The 22,133-nt window shown below is 42.9% G+C and overlaps 2 protein-coding genes across 2 annotated transcripts; both read right to left on the reverse strand.

Annotated features, from left to right (window-relative positions):
• Window positions 1–336: 336 nt before the first annotated feature.
• On the reverse strand, window positions 337–21,075 carry LOC118638368 (zinc finger protein 677-like). Its single transcript, XM_036274117.1, has 4 exons — window positions 20,962–21,075; window positions 19,159–19,327; window positions 16,815–16,888; window positions 337–454 (listed from the first exon to the last, which is right to left on the reverse strand). Exons 1-4 carry the CDS (start codon window positions 20,974–20,976, stop codon window positions 413–415), a joined length of 300 nt encoding a protein of 99 aa, XP_036130010.1. The 5' UTR covers window positions 20,977–21,075; the 3' UTR covers window positions 337–412.
• On the reverse strand, window positions 14,638–16,239 carry LOC118638731 (zinc finger protein 883-like). Its single transcript, XM_036274868.1, has 2 exons — window positions 15,318–16,239; window positions 14,638–15,251 (listed from the first exon to the last, which is right to left on the reverse strand). Exons 1-2 carry the CDS (start codon window positions 16,237–16,239, stop codon window positions 14,638–14,640), a joined length of 1,536 nt encoding a protein of 511 aa, XP_036130761.1.
• Window positions 21,076–22,133: the final 1,058 nt, after the last annotated feature.

Below are 22,133 nucleotides of genomic sequence, written 5' to 3' on the forward strand. Positions count from 1 at the left end.
TGTTTGATCTGTCAGGAAAGACATGTTTGCAAGAGTTAAAGTCACTAATTAGAGGCAGGTATGCTTCCTGACCTGAGGGAGCCTGCAGAAACTGAATGCAAAACAGGCTCTGGGACAAAGGAGAAGTATACAACCTCCTGACCATGACCATCACAAGGAAAAAGGAATAAAAGAAGTCAGGGAAAACAACCTCACGAGGCAAGAACATCAGAAGTAGAGAAATAAAGGTTGCAGGTTCTAAATCCACCCACGTGAGAGGCAAAACAGACACAGCCTCTGACCCAAAACACATCTTTTACCTGAGAAGCAGCCATTTTGTCTTGGTCCTGCTCCAGCTCAGGGTTGTTTTCTCAGGTGACGCTATGTTCCAGTCAGAGAACGTGCCTCCAAATGTGTCCACACAGCCCTTTAATCAGCTCACATCACCCACGCTTCTGAGGCACATTTCCTTCCTCTTTTCTCAGGAAATAACAGAGAACAGAAGATCTTTATGCAAAAACCTTTGAAAAAAGTTAGCTATTGAAATATACTGATCAAGTGACTTCACCTACTCAGGTGAATCTAGTCCATGCTTCAGTATTTTCACAAAACGGCCCTGGCCGGTTTGTCTAGGTGGTTCGAGCATCAGCCCCACAGGTCAATGACTCACGGGTTCTATTGATTCCAGTCAAGGGCATGTACCTCAGTGGCAGTTCATCCTTGGCCCTGGTCTGTCATGCAGGAGGCAACCAGTCGATGTGTCCCTTTCACATCAATGTTTTTTTTTCTCTCTCTCTCCTTCCCTCCCACTCTATCTAATGATAAATGCAAAAGTATCCTGGAGTGAGGACTAAAATACACACACACACACATACTTTCAGAGAATAGACAACACAGACTTGAGGAGAACAGCTCCTCTGTGGCTCACAGTCACTAATTCAACAAATCCCATAAGGGGGAAAAAAAAGCTGGTGAACATTAGACCAACTCACAAAACTAGGTTCTGACTGCTAAAATCATTGACCACTTTACCAACTGCACATGGGAAATAGCCTAATACTGACTAGGTACAAAGGGAAGTTTTGACATATGATAAGCAATGGAAAGGATACAGAGCTCAGCATCTAATCTAGACACAATATATTCAAAATGATCAACATGCCTTACCAGTATAGCTCAGCAGTAAGAACTCTGCACACGGTCCAAGAGTCCGGGGTTCATTTCCAAAGAAGGGCACATACCTTGGTTGAGGTTTGTCCCTGGCCCCAGTTGGGGTTGTCAGGTGTCAATCAATTGATGTGTCTCTCTCCCATTGATGTGTCTCCCTCTCCTGCTCTATCTGAAGATTAATGTAAAAAATATCCTCGGGTACCCTGGCCGGTTTGGCTCAGTGGTTAAAGCATCGGCCCACGGACCGGAGAGTCCCGGGTTCGGTTTCCGCTAAGGGCACATACCTTCCTTGCAGTTTGTCCCTGGCCCTGGTTGGGGTTGTGTGGGTGGCAACCAGTCCATGTGTCTCTCTCACATCAATGTTTCTCTCTCTCTCTCACCCCCTCTCCTCCCTCCCACTCTGTCTGAAGATGAATGCAAAAAATGTCCTCAGTTGAGGTAAAAAAATATTTATATATATCCTTGGGTGAAGCTTAAAAAATATATAAAAAGTAAAATACAATAAACAACAACTTGGGCTTTTGTTTTGCTAATCCTCACCTGAGGATATGTTTCCATTGATTTTTACGTAGATTGGAAGGGAGGAAGGAAGAGAGGGAGAAAAACAGGAATGTGAGAGAAACACACAGATTAGTGGCCTCCCGCAGGGCCCTTAACAGGGCCAGAGATGGAACCAGCAACATGCATATGAACCCTTGACTGGGAATCAAACCTGACACCAGTCTGGCCAAGGCAAGTGTTCTTTGTTTTCTAATTTTTTTTTTTAATCTTCATCTAATGACATTTTTGCATTTATCTTCAGACAGAGCAGGAGAGACACAGGCAGGAAGACAGAGAAACATTGATGTGAGAGAGACACATCCACTGGCTGCCACCCACAGGACCCCACCAGCGCCAGTGAAATTGCAACCCAGGTATGTGCCCTTAGCGGGATTCCAACCTGGGACTCTGTGGTCCGCGGGCCGACGCTCTAACGGCTGAGCTAAACTGGCCAGTTCAAGGGGTGTTTTTTTTAATGTAATGATTTTCACATTAAAGTTTTAAAAAGTTGAGATTACCTTTTATTTAGAAAAAAGTGATGAGGTGGTTGGTTATTGGATGTCACAAATGCTTATTTCATAAGTTAAGGGCTGTGTACAGAAATCAAATACTTAACACACTAGGATTTATATAACTATGTATTTAAAAACTGAATTAAAGATCAGAGGCTAAAAAGAAAGTCAATCCATGGGACAGAATAAAAGCAAGAGGCAGCCTATGGATGTTTCTCTATCCCATCAATGTTTCCATTTTCCCCCATCTGTCTAAAAACACAATGAAAAACATATTAAAAACATAAAAATAAAAAATAAAGACACGAGCACATATATCACAACTTAATCACACCCCAGCAGCTCAGCAGTCACCCAGATCCAGTCCCGGGCTCCCAGCTCCTGTGTGTTTCTGTCTGCAGATCTGCCTGCCTCCCTGTTCCCCTCTCTGCACTGCTGTCCTTTCCTGTTCCCTCCCCGTCCCCGGCTCCTTCTCCCCTTTTCTCTATTCCTGTCCCTGCACCTGCCCCGCACACTCTGGAAACCTCCCCGCCGTCAGGGGCTCCCCGCCTCTTTCTGAGACCCCTGCCCGGCCCGTGCCCTGTGCCCGTCCTGCCCGTCCCCACAGCGGGCTGCCTCTCAGCGCTGTCTCCCTCGGCCCGTCACCCCTGAACCCCTTTCCGCCCCTGCACTCGCTCCCCAACTCTTCCCCTCAGGACCACGCTCTCCCTTTTCGGGGCCCCTCTGCTCCCCAGGCCGCTCCCGACAGCCCTGGGCTCCCCTCGGGGTACCCTCTCCCCGGAGAGTCTCACTGTCCCCCGCTCCTCCCCGAGGCCTCTCCCACCCCGTCCGCTCTCGGCCTCAGGACCGTCCCCCACGTGCCGTCTGTCCGTCCGGCTCCCGCCCCTCCGCAGCCGCCGCCGCCACAGCGCGCTCCCCGCGGCGGGACCTCTCCGGGGGCCGCGTCTCCCGGCTCAGTCCCCCCAGGGCGCCCGCGCTGTCCGGCCACCGACACCCCTCGTGCGGCGGAAGCGGGCTCGGGAAGGCGGGGTGCGGACCCCAGGCCGGGAGCCGTGCGAGTCTCGGGCCGAAAGCGGTGAGGCGGGGGAGGGGCGCAGGGGGTCGCTCACCCGGACCGGGAGCCGCGGGGCCCCGGCGGCCAGGGGACGTTTCCAGCAGGAGAACCGCGGGCAGGCGGCGCCCAACGGCTGGAGGCGGAGGCACCACCGCGCACGCGGCTCCGTTTCCGCGACGGACTGGAGCCTCCACCGCGCAGCGTCCCGCGTTGATTCGCACCCGGCCGGGAGAGTCCAACCAGGACTCCCCGCCGGCAGCGCCCCCGCCGTCCCCGCGCAGAGAGAGGACGGAGGAATCGGCCTCACCTCAGAAAGACCCTCGGAGAAAGGACCTGCGCAGTTCTACAAGTGCTTCGACAAATGCGAGTTATGCGCATGCTCATCCGGGCAATAAATGGGCGGGATCAGAACCTGCGCTAAGAACCTGGGGTGGGGGAGGGGCCAGGACGAGTGCCCAGCGCTGTGCAGAGACCTGGAAAGCAGGGGGGGGCCTAAGGCCTGTGCATTCCGGGCTCCCTCCACTTCACTGTCACTGCTGACAGATATTTTTTCTTCACTGCGTTGTAACCCAGGAGAGTCAACCTAACTGAGACAGAAAGTTGGGTAAATTAGAGGTGAGCTTTATTAACTGCCCAGGGACTGCAGCCAACCTACACAGGGGAGAACTGCAGCCCGGAACTCAGGGGGAGAGATGCTTATATAGGACAGGGGTCATTCAGGAGTTTAGCAGAGCAAGCAAGCTAAGTGTGTACAGAAGCGGAGGCAGTTAGCTATAAGCAGGAGGGAATAGAGATGGGAGGGAGCTGAGGTGAAAGGGAACTAACTGGGTGAACTGGGTCAGTATACATCTATCCAGCTATTCATTCTATTATCTAACTTTTAAAAGCTAACAAATTCTAGACGGATATCAGCCGTTAGCCAGGGGCAATACATACATTTTTAACAGTTACAGTTTTATGGGGTAAAGGGAGCTTCAGTTTGTCCCTATCAGTTTATTTACAGAGCATGCAGGACACTCTGGCCTTGGGGCCTTTCCTGTCCTCACATTTTCTGAAGGATGTTGCTTTTCAAATTCCCAGTGAAGGTCAAACTCTGGTTAATTGTTATGGGGGTATAGGCCTCTATAACATTCCCCATTGTTCACCTTGCTGTCCCTTAGGGCAGCTCAAGGACAAGTTGTTTTTCTTTATTGAATTCCAAGAATAGTGAGCTATACCACACATCATCACTAAAATTTTAACATTGCTTTCCAAAGGCGATATTATGGGGACCCTCCAACAATTCAATTTTGGATCAGTCTTTTCCACGCACATTATAGCTTTGAGGTATACTGACAGATGTTTACTAATGCTTAACTCTTGGTTAAATTCACTGCCTAATGCATTATATTTTAACATCTTCCTTTCTACGTAAGAAACATTCAAACCCAAAGAGAATTTTAGTAATTGTGGAGAAGCAAAATTTCAACCAATTGACATGTTTCAGAAAATGGCAATTTTGCACCTTATTTCATACGTTATAATTAAAGAGGACTCAAGTGGGTTCTATGAAATACACTGGTCATAGTTTAGGGAAGTGGGAGAAAGCAAAGTGGGAAAACCTGTGAGACTGGAGGAAAAGTAAAATCACAGACACATCTCTTATGTAGGTGGGCACAGGACTTGACAGTCAACAATTACCACAATATCAAAGAGAGGATGGATGGTCTTTGCCTTGAGGTATTGGTTGTGCCTTAGGAAACTGTGCCCTGAGAAGTGTGGGAAAAAGGGGAGTTACAGCCCTGGCCACTTTGGCTTAGAGGTTGGAGCATTGTCCAGGGGACCAAAGGGTCACAGATTCAATTCCAGTCAAGGGCAGTATATAGGAATTTCAGCCCTGGTCGTGGTGGTGTGGGAAGCAACCAATGTGATTCTCTCACATGGATGTTTCTCTCTGTCCCCCGACACTTCGACTCTATCAAAAATATCAATGGAAAAATATCCTCTGGTAAGGATTAACAAAAAAGAAAATAAATGGAAAAAATATCCTGTGAAAATTTTCAAAAAGTAACTGAAATATTTACATTGTATTTTATAATTATAACCTATTTTACCACTTTTTTTTGTTTTTTATCTATTTCTGAACGTTTAGTCATATGTGGAGAACAAAGCATTTAAAACATAGAGTCTGAAGAAGACAATGGGATTTATTTTTAGTTCAAGAATACAAAATTCTGCCCTGGCCAGTTTGGCTCAGCGGTTAGAGTGTCGGCCTGCGGTCCAGAGAGACCTGGGTTCGGTTCCCACTAAGGGCATGTATCTTGGTTGCAGTTTGTTCCCGGCCCTGGTTGGGTTGTGTGGGTGGCAGCCACTCGATGTGTCCCTTTCACATCACATCGATGTTTCTCTCTTTCTCTCCCTCCCACTCTATCTTAACAAAAAATGGAAAAATGTCCTCGGGTGAGAATTAAAAAAAAAAAGAATACAAAATTCTGCCCTCCCCAGGTAGCAGTTGGTTGGAGTGATTTCCCAGTGTACCAGTGTTGCAGGTTCGATCTCAGGTCAAGGCAGTTGCAGGCATCAACCAATAAATACACAAACAAATGCAACAATGACAACAATAACAAAAGATTCATGAATTCTGCAACGTTTAGTGGGGCAATATATTCTCTGTAATATAAGCCCAAAAAGAAGTCAAGTGAATTATGAAATTCCCTATAATTTCATCCCATTCTATACCCACAATTTAAATATATCTATTAATTTTTTATATGGAGAGACAGAGCAACATGGATGTGAGGGGGGATCATCGGTGGGCTACCTCCTGTACATGCCCTACAGAAAAAGATAAAGCCTGCAACATGGGCATGTGCCTTGACTGGGAATCAAACTAGCAACCTTTGGGTGTATGTACACCCAAAATAATTTTTATCTCATTTGTTAGTTAACATCTAATATGGGGAAGTATGTTTTCTTGAGAAAGATTTCGTCTATAGAGAAACAGCAAGAATTCTGTGTGTACTGAGTAGAGGTCAGGGGATGTAAGCTCAGTCCTGGGCTTTTGGGAAGAGAAGAAGAGGGAATTTTGTGTGTGTCTAAAAGTAATATAGTTTCCACATTTTCTATTTCAGTCTAAGCATTTAGTAAAAGTAATAAAACCTTACTAAAACATTAAAATGAACTACTTTAAATTTTTCAAAACTCACATTGTTTCTGAGTAAAACAGAAGGATGCCCTTCATGGAAATAACCTTTCATTTATTTATTTTTCAGATAGAGTGGGAGGGAGAGAGGGAGGAAAACGGAGAGAGAGACGCACACATCGAGTGGTTGCCACTCACAAAACCTGAATCGAGGCCGGGAACAAACTGCAACCGAGGTACATGGCCTTAGCAGGAACAGAACACGAACTCCCTGGTCCGCGGGCTTATGCTCAAATCGTTGTGGCAAACTGGCCAAGGCCATGGAAATAATCTTTTAGAAAGTTCTGTGGCACAGACAGAATCAGGTGGATGTAAAGTCCACCAGCACCATCTTCAGAATTTCTACAGTGAAAAGAACAATGAGCCCTGGCCGGTTTGGCTCAGCGGTTAGAGCGTCGGCCTGCGGTCCGGAGAGACCCGGGTTCAGTTCCCGCTAAGGGCACGTACCTTGGTTGCAGTTTGTCCCAAGCCCTGGTTGGGTCGTGTGGGTGGCAACCACTCGATGTGTCGCTTTCACGTCGATGTTTCTCTCTCTCTCTCTCCCTCTCCCTCTATCTGAACAAAATATCGAAAAATGTCCTCAGGTGAGGGAAAAAAAAAAAAAGAACAATGACTATTAAACTTCATATTTGGAAATAAAAATTATTGTCCTGGCCAGAGTGGCTCATTTGGTACATCATCCCTTGTACCAAAAGGGCACATACCGCTGTTTTAGGCTCGGTCCAACGTGGGGGAGGAGGATCCTGCAGGAGGCGGCCAACTGTTGTGACCCTCTGACATAGATGTTTCTCTCATTACTTCTGCCTTCGTCTCTCTTACAAAAAATCAATAATTGAAAAAGATTATTTAGGGTATAAGTGATGCTTTAAAAATCTTGAAAGCTAGTTTTACTTTAGGTTTTTATATTCACATAAGGACATAAAGTTTCCTAGCAGAGGTCTCTACATGAAGCAGTAACATGGAACTCAGAAATAGATTTGAGGGGAACATTTTGTGAAAGGTGTCTATTCACACATTGATTAGACATTGGAAGCAGGCTCTGGACTATTAGCAAGGCTGATCAATAAGAACCGCTTACGGGCTCCACGTGGATATTCTTGCAGCTCCACAGTAACCAGAAACAAAGAGACTACATACATAGTGATATATTAATGTGCACAAATGCCCAAGAACATATGGGGAGAAAAACTGATAGAATAGCTCTGGCAGGTTTGGCACAGTGGTTACAGCGTCGCCCTGCGGTCCAGAGAGACCTAGGTTCAGTTCCCACTAGAGGCATGTACCTTGGTTGTGGTTTGTCCCTGGCCCTAGTTGGGTCGTGCGGGTGGCAACCACTCGATGTGTCCTTTTCATGTCGATGTTTCTCTCTCACTCTTCCTCTCTCCCTCCCACACTATGTGAAAAAAACAACAAAAACGAATAGAAGGTTTTTAATTACATAATTAAAGATGTGTAATGAATATGTTTTTTTCCTGTATCTTTTTGTTTTTATTGTGGTAAAATGCACAACATAAAATTTAACAACTTAACCATGGTTATTATATTTTTTTATCCTCACCGGAGGACATTTTTTCATTTTTTGTTCAGAGCGAGTGGGAGGGAGAGAGAGAGAAACATCAGGGAGAGAGAAACATCAGGGAGAGAGAGAAAGGGACACATCGAGTGGCTGACACCCGCACGACCCAACCAGGGCCACCAGGACCTTGGACAAACTGCAACCCAGGTACGTGCCCTTAGCGGGAACCGATCCTGGGTCTCTCTGGACCGTAGGCCCATGCTCTAACCGCTGAGCCAAACCGGCCAGGGCAACATCTTAACCATTTTTAAGTATATAGTTCAGGCCCTGTCTGGTTTGGCTCAGCAGTTAGAGTGTCCGCCTGTGGACCAGAGAAACCCAGGTGCAGTTCCTGCTAAGGGCACGTACCTCGGTTACAGTCTGTCCCGAGCCCTGGTTGGGGGCAAACACTCGATGCGTCTCTCTCACAGCGATGATTCTCTCTTCCTCCCTCTCTCACTCCCACTCCATCTGAAGATACATGCAAAAATGTATCTTATAGTGGGATTTACACAGGCCTGCTGCAAAAGAATTCCATTTCCTAAAGAACTCATAAAGAAGAAACTTAAAATTACTTACCCACAATGCTGCCCTCCACAGATAATGACTTTTTTTTTTTTTCTGTTCAGATAGAGTGGGAGAGAGAGAGAGAAAGAGAGAGAGAGAGAAACATCGACATGAAAGGCACACACGACCAACCAGGGTCGGAGACAAACTGCAACCCAGGTACATGCCCTTAGCGGGAACCAAACCCAGGTATGTCTGGACCGCAGTCCGATGTTATATCAGCTGAGCAAAACTGGCGAGGGCGATAATGACGGTGTGTATGCTTCCAGTCCTCCCATCCTGCTCTAAGCATGTGTATAATTTTCTTGCTAGTGCATTGAATTCTGCTAACTGATCATGTAAATGAGCCAGACTTTTCAGATCTTAGTGTGTAAAAGGAATCCAGCTCAGCCAAGGGTCACGTTATACCTGTGTGTGGGGGGTGCCTGCCGTCCTCATCTTGCCTTTGAAAAAACGTCTCCCATATACCTATCCCTTATAGGTTTGGAGACAGGTTACTTGAAATGGATCCCATGGCAACAAATCATCAAGAAAGGCAGACTTTCAAAATTAGACTTTCTAGGATCTTAGTATTTCTTTTATAGACCATGACAGTGATCACTAACACATTACCGGTATGGACTGACCAAGTAACATTTCCAAGGACAGATATGAGAAAAAAGTATAAGATGACAGCAGTTACAAATGTCCACATAAATCTCCCATTTCACACAGAAGAGAAGATTCAGATGCTCGGTAATGTTCTCAGTTTGGCATTGTTTTAGTTCAGATTCTTCCAGCAGAATTTCTGATGCAGGATCATGACTTTCCCTCTCTTTACCGGTGGGGAGGGAATGTTTCTTTCTTACGTCTGTTAGAATATTTTTTTTTTATAATATTGTGAATTAAAAAAAACTTCATTCTCCCTGTGTGGCTCAGTTGGTTGGAGCATAGTCCCAGACTCCAAAAGGTCACCGGTTCGATTCCAAGTCAGGGCACATACCCAGGTTGTGGGTTTGATCCCAGTATGCTCTCCCTTTATTCCTGTCTAAAATCAAATAAATAAATAAATAAATAAATAAAAATAAAATAAAAAGAATATCCTTCTTGCCCTAGCCAGTTTGTCTCAGCAATTGGAGCATCGACCCATGGACCAAAGAGCCTCAGGTTGGATTTCAGTCAAGGGCATGAACCTCGGTTGTGGTTCGAAACCTGGTCCTGGTCATGGTGGTGGGGGGTGGCCAGTTGTTTGTTTTTAAATTCTCACTTAAGGATATATTTATTGATTTTAGTGAGAGAAATATCGATCTGCTTGCTTCCCATACACACCTCAACCAGGTATCAAACCAGCAACCTAGGTATGCACCTGACTGGTAATTGAACTTGCAACCTTTTTCTTGTACAGGACAACACTCCTACCAGCTGAGCTGCAGGGCTGGTGCATGGTGTGACATTATTTGCATTTGTTGCTTTTCTTTATCCTCACGTGAGGACATTTTTTTTTTTTTATCCTCACACGAGGATATTTTTTCCATTTTTTGTACAGATAGAGTGGGAGGGAGAGAGAGTGAGAAACATCGACGTGAAGGGACACATCGAGTGGCTGCCACCCGCACGACCAACCAGGGCCGGGGACAAACTGCAACCGAGGTACATGCCCTTAGCGGGAACCGAACCCGGGTCTCTCCGGACCGCAGGCCGACGCTCTAACCGCTGAGCCAAACTGCCCAGGGCACGTGAGGACATTTTTGCATTTATTTTTAGAATGGGATAATGACAGGAAGAGCTAGAAAAACATGGACGAGACACATTGATTGGTTGCCACCTGCACAACCGCAACCGGGGCTGGGAATGAACCGCAAATGACGTATGTGCCCTAAGTTGGAACCGAACTTGGGAATGTCTTGTCTGAGGGCCAACGTTCTTAAGTACTGAGCCAAAAGGGCTGGGCTGTGTGATGTTATTATTCTTCAACAATGAAAGCTAATTTTTATTACATAATTGTTACATGTTATTGTGTTTTTGTAGATGCTCTTAATAGTTGTAACAGTCAGACCTGGTAGTACTATTTTTACCCCAATCTTACCTGTTGGGGAACAGACACTATGAGGTTTGTAACTAACTCTCAGAGCTCAGATTCACATCCTGAAAGTCAGACCACAGAGCTTGTGTTCTTAATTTGACCAAGACCTCTCCTTCCACATTATACATACTTTTTGTTTTATTTTTTATATTTAAAAATGAGTTTTTATTGACTTTTTTAGAGAGGAAAGGAGAAACATCCTTGAAACATTGATTGGCCGCCTCCGGCACGCCCCCTACTGGGCACTGAGCTTGAAACGAGGCTTCACATGTGCCCTGACCAGGAATCAAACCAAGACCTCACAGTCCATGGGAGGATGCTCCATCCACTGAGCCACACTGGCTGGGCTACATACCTTTTTAAACCTACATTCTTCGCCTGGTAATTCATCTTAAATTCCTTTCTCAATATAAGTATCAATACTAATAAATATGTGCCATTATAGCAGACCGTAATCCATTTCATCTGTCCTCTACTATAAGATATAGTTCTACTTTTCTTTTTAAAGCATTCTCTGGAAAATCTAAATAAAATTGATGGATTGTGTCAATATCAACATCCTGGTTGTGATACTGTTCGGTAGCTTTGCTGTAGAACTCCATTGCCGTAAAAGGGGGAAAGGGTGCACAGAAGCCCTTAAGTATTACTACTTCTAAAGATTTTTAAATTGATGTTCAGAGAGAGGAAGGGAGAGGGAGAAAGAGAGGGAAACATCAATATGAGAGTGGAACAACCATAGGCCGCCTCCTGCATGACCCCTACCAGGGATTGAGCCCAAAATCCTTCAGTGTGTGGGATGACAACCAACCGAGCCAAACAGGCCAGTACCCTTTGCATTATTTCCTATAACGTATAACTGCACATGATTCACAATTTTAAATATCTGTCTCATAAAAAAGTCTCTGAAGAGCCCAGCCTGTGTTGTTCAGTGGACTGAGCATCGTCCCATGGACTGAGAGGTCCAGGTTCGATTCCTGGCCAGGGTACATAATTGGGTTGTGCGCTCAATCCCCAATAGGGGGTATACAGGAGGCAGCTGATGGATGTTTCTTTCTCATTGATGTTTCTCTCTCCCTTTCTCTCTCTCTCAAAAAAAAAAAAAAAAAAAAAAATCAGACCTGGCCGGATTGGCTCAATGGTTAGAGCGTTGGCCTGTGGTCCAGAGAGACCTGGGTTAGGTTCCCGCTAAGGGCATGTACTGTACCTGGGTTGCAGTTTGTCCCCGGCCCAGGTTGGTCGTGCGGGTGGCAGCCACTCGATGTGTCCCTTTCACATCGATGTTTCTCTCTCTCTCTCTTCCTCTCTCTCCCTCTCACTCTATCTGTGCAAAAAATGTCCTCGGGTGAGGATTAAAATAAATAAATAAATAAATAAATAAATAATCAATAAAAACATTTTTAAAAATCTCTGAACATTCTTATGCATACACATATATATATAATAGATTCTTTCTTGGGATACCTTCCAAAAAATGGAGTTTTGAGTTGAAATCATACTTCTATTAAGTGCCTGCCCTGTGGTATTAGTGCTGGGGACGACTGAAAGGACAGTTACCTGCCCATTGCTTGTAATCCAGCAAGGAAGGGTACCTCGGAGTAGAAGAAGCACAAGGCAGCCTGTGGTCACGGCCTGTGGCGAATGGCAGGTGATGTGCCATCACGGGTGCTAGGAACGGGCATCGTTCTCACTGGAGCCATTGACGTCGGATCATGACCAAGTAAACCTGACTGCACGGGCCCTGTGTGCAGAGCAACAGGACTTCCTTTCTGTGTTTCGTACCTTACATATGTTTTCTAATGTTTCGTGCAAAGTGAAGCCTAACAGGGTCAGTTGGTTTAGCAGTTGTCTGCAGGACACCATGGCTGAAAGGACAAGTTCTCAAGTATAGTGCCCACTGCCATCAGGACGTAAAATAAAACAGCATCGTGACAACTGCCAGTAACCAGCGTATCACTCAAAAATGTGGTCATGGTGTCCATCCACTATGCCAGGCACAGATAGGTAACTTGGGGTGCACACACACAGAAAAGGGTAAGGACAGGATAAATGTGAATGGAAAGACACTTGACTTCACATTGTAAACACACAGCACAATATTGAGACAATGTCTTATAAAATACTACACTTGAAACTCATATAATTTTATTAACCAACGTCACTCTTATGTATTCAAAAATTTTTTAAACTATAAATGTATAAATAATATGATTTTTTGCCCTGGCCGGTTTGGCTCAGCGGTTAGAGTGTCGGCCTGTGGTCCAGAGAGACCCAGGTTCGGTTCCCGCTAAGGGCATGTACCTTGGTTGCAGTTTGTCCCTGGCCCTGGTTGGGTCGAACAGGTAGCAACCACTCGATGTGTCCCTTTCACGTCGATGTTTCTCTCTCTCACTCTCTCTCTCCCTCCCACTCTATCTGAACAAAAAACAAAAAAATGTCCTCAACTGAGGATAAAAAGAAATAAAAAAAAAACAACTGATTTTTTAATTGAGTAATTTTACTCAGTGCACATCTATCTCAGAAAAACCAGTGGTGTTTACTTAGGGGCTCTAATTTAGAAGGTGTTTTAAGTAAAACTGATTACAATTTAACCAAGGCACTGCACATGTAAGACCTTAACATACAAATCTCTGAGATAAAAACATAGGGTTAGATCTTCATGACCTTCAATTTGTCAGTAGATTTTTAGATAATAACAACAGAAAATACAAAGATAAAATAAGATAAATAAATCTTCATCAAAATTTATACTTTTTGCTCCTGAGGACACTATCACAAAATTTAAAATACAATTTATCAAATGGTACAAAATAATTGCAAATCACAGATCTTTTAATGTCTTGTATCCTGAATATTTCACAAATTCCTACAACCGAAGAACAAAAAACTAAGAATACAAATAACACAGGGTCAATTCTCCCTTTCTGTACATCGATATTTGCTTTCTACGTTCAGATGTTTGCTGCAGAAATGTTTGCAAGAGAAAGACAGAAACATCGATGTGGTAGAGTATTTGTAAAGTTCCTCCCCAGTATATATTATTTTCTCATATACAATAAGGCATGAATGTCATTTAAAACCTTTGACAGCCCTGGCCAGTTTGGCTCAGCAGTTGAGCGTTGACCTGCGGACCAGCGAGTCCTGGGTTCGGTTTCCACTAGGGGCACGTACCACAAAAAATAAAATAAAAAATAAGAATAAAAGCTTTGAAACATGGTTTACATATGAAACGTTTCTCTCCACTATAATTTGTCTCCTGTCATGTAGGATATCAGTTATAAAAGTTTGGCCACATTTCCCACATGTGTAAGGATCCTGTCGAGAATGGGCTATTTGATGATTACTAAGATATAAATGGAAAAACAAAGTTTTTCCAAAATACTTAAATCCGTATACAGTATTTCTCCACTAGGAATTATCTAATGATGACTAAATTATGAAGAATGATAAAAGGCTTTGCCACATACTGTACATTTGTAACGAGCATTACAGTGAATTCTCTGAAGTTTAGTAACTTCTGAGGGGCCGATAAAGGCTTTGCTACATTTTCGACACTTGTAAGGCTTCTGTATAGAATGAAGCATGTGATGTCTGGTAATATTCCACTTCCAATGAGAGGCTTTAGCACATTCTGACATGTATGTCTCTCTCCAGTATGAACTGTGTCAAATACAATGACACATGAATTGTGTTTATAAGATTTGCTAAATTGCATATATTCCTAAGGCTTCTCTCCAGTATATGTTTTGTGTGCCGGTAAATGACTGTACCACAGTCTTTACATCTGTAAAATTTATCTCCGGTATGAACTTTTCTAATGTCCCAAACGTTTTGAACACTCCTTAAAGGCTCTGTCACATTATGTACATTCATAAGGATTATCTCCGCGATCAATTACCTGAGGTGCAGTAAGGTTTGAGAATGCCTAAAAGCCTTGCCACATTCTTTACCTTTGTACAGTTTCTCCATGCGAATTATCTGATGCTGATTAATGTCCAAGCAGCCCCTAAATGCTTTGTCTCATTTACCACGTTGGTAAGGTTTCTCTACAGTATGAATTCTCTGATGGCGATAAAGGTTTGAAGACCTCCCAAAGGCATTGCCACAATCTTTGCATTTATGAGGCTTCTCTCCAGTATGGATTGTCTGATGTAGATTAAGGTGTGAAGACCTCCCAAAGGATTTGCCACATTCTTTGCATTTATAAGGCTTCTCTCCAGTATGAATTTTCTGATGCCGATTGAGGTTTGAAGACCTCTTAAAGGCTTTGCCACATTCATTGCATTTATGAGTCTTCTCACCAATATGGATTGTCTGATGGCGATTAAGTTGTGAAGACCTCCCAAAGGCTTTGCCACATTCATTGCATTTATGAGGCTTCTCTCCACTATGAATTTTCTGATGGCGACTAAGGTTTGAAGACCTCCCAAAGGCTTTGCCACATTCATTGCATTTATGAGGCTTCTCTGCTGTATGAATTCTCTGATGTGCAGTAAGGTTTGAAGACTGGCTAAAGGCTTTGCCACATTCTTTACATTTGTACGGTTTCTCCTGCGTGTGAATGATCTGATGCTGATTAACGTATGAGGAGCACTGAAAAGCTCTGCCACATTTACCACATTGGTAAGGTTTCTCTCCAGTATGCATTTTCTGATGGCAATTAAGGAATGAAGACCTCACAAATGCTCTGCAACATTCACTGCATTTATGAGGGTTCTCTCCAGTATGAATTCTCTGATGTGCAGTAAGGAGTGAGGAATTCCTAAAGGCTTTGCCACACTGAACACAATGATAAGGCTTCTCTCCAGTATGAACTCTGTGATGTCTAATAAGGGTTGAGGAATGCCTAAAGGCTTTACCACATTTAATACATTTGTATGGTTTCTCCCCTGTGTGAATTCTCTGATGCTGATTAAGGTCTGAGGAGCACATAAAAGCTTTGCCACATTTACTACATTGGTAAGGCTTCTCCCCAGTATGGATTCTCCGATGGCGATGAAGGCTTGAAGAGTACCCAAAGGATTTGCAACATTCTTTACATTTATGAGGCTTCTCTCCAGTATGAATTTTATTATGGACATGAAGGTATGAGGACTCTCTAAAAGCTTTGCCACATTCTCTACATTTATACGGCTTCTCCCCCGTATGAGTTCTGTCATGTACACGAATATATCTAAAGGAATTAAATATTTTACCACATTTATGACATTTATAAAGCTTTTCTTTTATATGGCTTTCCGTAAGTCTATTTAGACTGAACACTGGAGTGAAGACTCTACTGAATGGATTACCTTGGTAAATTCTATCCCTGGTATGAATATGCTGCCATACAGTGTGATGTGAAGATTGCTGCAAAGATTTGTCACATTTACTTCGTTTGTTTGTCTTCTCCACTGTATGAATAACCTGATGTATATTTGGATTTGACGTTTTGTCAAAGAGTTTTCCATCCTTATAATGGTTCTCTGGAAGGTGAGTTTTCTGACATTTATTAGGATTTGTCTCTTGGTTAAAATTATTCCCATGTGCGTTGCATAGATAACTTCGATCTTCGTTATATATACTCTGGTATTCATTGAAGACAGAAAGGCCTTTAGTGACAGCTATAATTTCCTTAAACATGTACACTTATTCTCAAATAACGATTCTGTAACACCTATTAAACCATGATGGTGTATAAAAAACACACGTACGTTTAAGAAAATAACAGAAGTTTGTTTCAAAAAAAATTATTCCTCGATAGTAGTATAATGATTCCTTATTAAAGGAATTACTAAACTCATCACTTTGAAATTTCATATGTGCATTATAAATTACTGAGATGTAAATTATAAATTCAGAAATGACTGACTGAAAGTTTAATCCCACACAACACTGTAAACAATTATTATTCTTTGCAGCATCGATGATGTGAGTTCTAGCTTTTCTAGATTTCTGATGTAATAAATGACAATAACACATTTTTTTGGTTTTCACATTTAGAAACACACTGATCTGCAGATGTAACTGACCTAAACTGGGGGGTTCCCCAAATGTGTAGTATCTGTTATTTGTTTAGGTAACAAGGACTTTATTATAAAGAACACTCCCAGGTTACTTCTGTCCATATTATCACACCTTCTCATCGTACACTCTTCCTCAAATACCAAGGCTCTCACTAAGTGTACATTATAAAAGCCATACCTTCCATATCTTACCAGTATTATTTCAGGGAATAAATCTTCCAGTTTTGGCTTTTGCAAAGAAGCCTGGTTGTCCTCAGATAAAATAGCTGAAAGATATGAAATAAAGTTTCACATTCATAATACTAAGCTGATCAAAGTATCTCTCTCTCGCTGTCTAAAAAATCAATAAAAACATTAAAAATAAATGAACCAGCTCTACAGAAACTATTTGATTACATAAGAAAAACCAACAGGAATTATAGACATACCAAGAGGCAGAGGAAAGATAGAAAGGAATGGAGAGCCTATTCAAACAAGCAGTGGTGAGAACTTCCCAAACCTGCGGATAGAACTAGATGGTCAAATCCAAAAAGCAAATATAACACCTCATTATCTCAATACAAAGAGACCCTAGGAAAGGCACATTTTATTAACACTGTCAAAAGTTAAGACAAAGAAAAAATTCTCAAAGCAACCAGGGAAAAGGAAGTGACCCACAAAAGAAAATCCATCAGAATGTCATCAAACTTCTCAACAGAATCTCTATAAACCATAAAAGAATGGAAGCGAATATTCAAGTAACTGAAAAAGTTATATTATCAGCAAAGATTAAAATACCGAGCAAAGTTATCTTTGAAATATGAAGGAGAAATACTTTCCCAGATATACAGAAGCTGAGGAATTTTATCACCGGAAAACCTTCATTGCAGGAAATACTCAAGGGCGTTCTTTTACTTAAAACAAGAGCAGAAGTTCGTAACACTATTCGTAACGTCTCCAAAAACTGACAGCATAGATAGGGATAATTTGTGACAACATTAAAAACTTAAAAGTGGCAGGGAAAGGTCTGAACTGCCATAAAAGTTCGGAAATCAGCTGCACTCAAAAGAAATATCCCTGCCCTGGTCAGTTAGGCTCAAAGAGTCTGGGGTTCATTTCCGGTCAAGGGCACATACCTTGGTTGTGATTCATTCCCTACACTGGTAGGGGTTATGTGGGAGGCACCCACTAGTGTGTCCCTTTCATGTCCATGCCTCTCTCTCTCTCTTTCTCTCTCTCTCTCTCTCTCTCTCTCCCTCCTTCTCTCTCTCTCCCACTCTATCTGAATAAAAATGGAAAACTGTCCTCGGGTGAGGATAAAAAAATAAAATAAATAAAACAATGAAAACTAACAACACATTCAAGCAACACTAAACCACTGATAGAAAAGTCTCATCGATGTTTCTATCTCTCCCTCCCTCTACCTCTCTCTAAAGTCAATAAAGAAACAGTATTTTTTAAAGAATGACTTAAAATACAATTCCTCAGCAATGTGCCTGTAGAAGAAGCAGAGTCCAGAGGGATGTGGGTGCATTTCACATGCTGGGGAGCAGCTGTGTCTCTACAACAGCAGAAGACATAAACCTGGGCTCTCATAATGCTTCCAATGAAGCTCAGCTTCCCCAACCATACTGAAGGTCTGGCATCCTCCGTGACCTCTGGACATCTCATCACCTGTGTCACCTGCTTCCACATTCCCACCACCCTGGGTGAACAGATATTTTTTTTCGCTCTTCAAATCTCAAGGCTTGCCCTGGCCGGTTTGGCTCAGCGGTTGGAGCGTCGGCCTGTGGTCTGGAGAGACCTGGGTTCGGTTCCCGCTAAGGGCACGTACCTAGGTTGCAGTTTGTCCCCGGCCCTGGTTGGGTCGTGTGGGTGGCGACCACTCGATGTGTCCCTTTCACATCGATGTTTCTCTCTCTCTCTCCCCCTCCCACTGTATCTGAACAAAATATCGAAAAATATCCTCGGGTGAGGATAAAAAAAAAAAATCTCAAGGCTCTTTGTTTCTGAATATAGTTTTATATTATTTATTTATGAATGAGAGACAGAAACATGGATTTGATATTGCACTTATTCATGCGAACACTGGTTGCTTGTTGCATGTGCTCTGGCTGGGATCAAACCTGCAATCTTGGTGTATCTGGACAATGTTCTAACCAACTAAAGGCACCTCAGACATGGCCCAAATACTCTGAAATTTGCTCCAAAAAGATGACCAGGACTGGCTCAGAGACAGAAAGACGTATTTATCAGAAAATAGAATATGAGTTTTGATAGAGATGCTCGCATTTCCAGTGCAGTTTGTCCTCAGGTGACAAGACATGGTAGAATATTAGAATATTCTGGAAAATTATTTTCAAAATACTCTTTACTGATAGCATTATTCTAGACAACATGTAAATTTTAGACACTGAGTTCCTAACTCACATACATCACAAAGCCTTTCTTTCTACACTAGAAAACCACGAATTGGCTCCCTGAGAGCAAGGCTCTGAGAGTCTACTACACAAAGCAGAATCCCCCACAGGATGACAAAGTAATAAAGGAAACAAACCCAGGGGCTGGAGGAGGAGCTCTGGAACGAAGTCATCGTCACCCAGGGAAACCAGGTTCCTGTAGTTCTCCAACATCACATCCAGGTACAATGTCCGCTGAGCTGGGTCCAGGCATTCCCACTCCTCCTGAGAGAAGTCTACGGCCACATCCCTAAAGGACAACGGTCCCTGAAAGGAAACAGTGCAAGGAGAACTGGTTTTGACCTAGGAGAGTACCCAGAATCATCTATTAAGATGACTTTGACCCAGTAATATTCTCTAGTGGACTTTCTAACACTGTGGATATAAATGGAGATGACACGTGTCTACAAATCCACTGCGTAGACTTTATTTTTCAGGAAAATACACTGTGAAAGAATTTTCTGAAACATACAATGAAAAGTAAACCTTGAATTTCACTTCAAACTTCATCTACAATTTAAAAATATAAAACAAAAACAGGACAGTAAGAGTAAAGAATCCACTCAGCCACTGTGGCTCAGTGGTTGTGTGTTGATACCAAGCACCAAGAGGTCGCCAGTTCAATTCTCGGGCAAGGTTCATGCCCAGGTTTTGGGCCAGGACTCCAATGGGAGGTATGCCGGAGGCGGCCAGTCTATCTTCTCTCTCACTGATATTTCTCTCTCTCTCTAAAATCAATAAAATATATATATTGTTTTTAAATCATCACTAAGCAAAAAAAAGGCTCAAATAATGTTAAAATTTTATGCACACTCACAAGCGCACATATGAGAACTATGTACAATATTAAAGGGATACAAAACAGAATTTTCATCTCACTAAAAACAAGATAATTTTGCGATTCCATTAGTTTCCTGAATCTATAAGTGAATGATACTCTTGGTGTTTTATAGACACAGTAAGTAGAGGAACTCACATAATAATGAAAAAAATGCCAGACCAGTTATTTCTTAGTTGATCTTTTTTCTGAACATTTTTACATACTATTAGTGGAGGGATATTGTAGAAATTTACTTGAACATACAGTAAGAATACGATTTTTATAATCTTTCTACAAAAAGAAAGTGATAATGAGTGTAAAACATAATGAATTTACAGGAATAAGGAGTGATTGGTTAAAGCTCCCACATCAAAAGCCAATGATCTGTAGAAAATAAAAGAAGGGACTTTATGCCAGGCCAGTGTGACTGTGGTTGAGCGTTGACCCATGCACCAAGTGGTCACTGGTTTGATTCCCAGTCGGGCACTGCAAATCCCCAGTGGGGACATGCAGGAGGCAGCCAATCAATGTTGTCTCATTGATGTTTCTATCTCTGTTTCCCTTTCCCTTCCTCTCTCTTTAAAAATGAATAAAGAAAAAAAAAAAAAGTAGGGACTTTATATTCCAAAGGAAACAGAAACTAAGAGGGAAGTTTCCAGATGAAATGTGATGGTTTTTTCACATCTCTGATTAAATCCCTACTAGAAATTCTGTACTGATACAGGGAAACTGTTAGCTCTGTAATGCAGAGAGCACCACACACAGTGAGTATCAGGTGGGCTGGAGTGTGGATATCAGGTGACTGAGGCACAGGAAAGGAAATGTCCTCACTGATTTGCATCACTGGCCGAAAACATGACTAAGGAAAATTATTCTGTGAAAATGATCACAAGTAAACTTTGGCACATGTCAACCCACACATACCTCTTATATTCTGTATGCTAATAGTACATTTATTTACATTTACCTATTGTTAATCCACACCCAAGGATATTTTTTCCATTGATTTTTAGAGTGTGAAAGGGAGGGAGGACATAGCGGAGAGAGGGACACAGCCTCTGACCCACAACACATCTTTTACCTGAGAAGCAGCCATTTTGTCTTGGTCCTGCTCCAGCTCAGGGTTGTTTTCTCAGGTGACGTTATGTTCCAGTCATAGAACCTGCCTCCAAATGTGTCCACACAGCCCTTTAATCAGCTCACATCACCCATACTTCTGAGGCACATTTCCTTCCTCTTTTCTCAGGAAATACAGAGAACAAAAGATCTTCAATGCAAAAACCTTTGAAAAAAGTTAACTATTGAAATATACTGATCAAGTGACTTCACCTACTGAGGTGAATCTAGTCCACCCTTCAGTATATTCACAAAACGGCCCTGGTCGGTTTGTCTAGGTGGTTCGAGCGTCAGCCCCACAGATCAATGACTCACGGGTTCTACTGATTCCAGTCAAGGGCATGTACCTCAGTGGCAGTTCATCCCTGGCCCTGGTCTGTCATGCAGGAGGCAACCAGCCGATGTGTCCCTTTCACATCAATGTTTTTCTTTCTCTCTCTGTCCTTCCCTCCCACTCTATCTATTGATAAATGCAAAAGTATCCTGGAGTGAGGACTAAAATACACACACACACACACACATAATTTCAGAGAATAGACAACACGGACTTGAGGAGAACAGCTCCTCTGTGGCTCACAGTCACTAATTCAACAAATCCCATAAGGGGGAAAAAAAAGCTGCTGAACATTGGACCAACTCACAAAACTAGGTTCTGACTGCTAAAATCATTGACCACTTTACCAACTGCACATGGGAAATAGCCTAATACTGACTAGGTACAAAGGGAAGTTTTGACATATGATAAGCAATGGAAAGGATACAGAGCTCAGCATCTAATCTAGACACAATATATTCAAAATGATCAACATGCCTTACCAGTATAGCTCAGCAGTAAGAACTCTGCACACGGTCCAAGAGTCCGGGGTTCATTTCCAAAGAAGGGCACATACCTTGGTTGAGGTTTGTCCCTGGCCCCAGTTGGGGTTGTCAGGTGTCAATCAATTGATGTGTCTCTCTCCCATTGATGTGTCTCCCTCTCCTGCTCTATCTGAAGATTAATGTAAAAAATATCCTCGGGTACCCTGGCCGGTTTGGCTCAGTGGTTAAAGCATCGGCCCACGAACCGGAGAGTCCGGGGTTTGGTTCCCGCTAAGGGCACATACCTTCCTTGCAGTTTGTCCCTGGCCCTGGTTGGGG

The sequence above is a fragment of the Molossus molossus genome, unplaced genomic scaffold (genome assembly GCF_014108415.1).
Source record: "Molossus molossus isolate mMolMol1 unplaced genomic scaffold, mMolMol1.p scaffold_m16_p_21, whole genome shotgun sequence".
Classification (NCBI taxonomy): Eukaryota; Metazoa; Chordata; class Mammalia; order Chiroptera; family Molossidae; genus Molossus; species Molossus molossus.

Coding starts and splice junctions, on each gene's coding strand:
- LOC118638731 (XM_036274868.1), bottom strand. CDS start 16,239: ATGTTTAAGGAAATTATAGCTGTCACTAAAGGCCTTTCTGTCTTCAAT. Junction 15,252..15,317: donor AGAGAACCCTCATAAATGCA/GTGAATGTTGCA, acceptor TGCATACTGGAG/AGAAACCTTACCAATGTGGT.
- LOC118638368 (XM_036274117.1), bottom strand. Junction 16,889..19,158: donor GCTCCTCCTCCAGCCCCTGG/GTTTGTTTCCTT, acceptor CATATCTTTCAG/CTATTTTATCTGAGGACAAC. Junction 455..16,814: donor TATTCCCTGAAATAATACTG/GTAAGATATGGA, acceptor TCCTGAGAAAAG/AGGAAGGAAATGTGCCTCAG.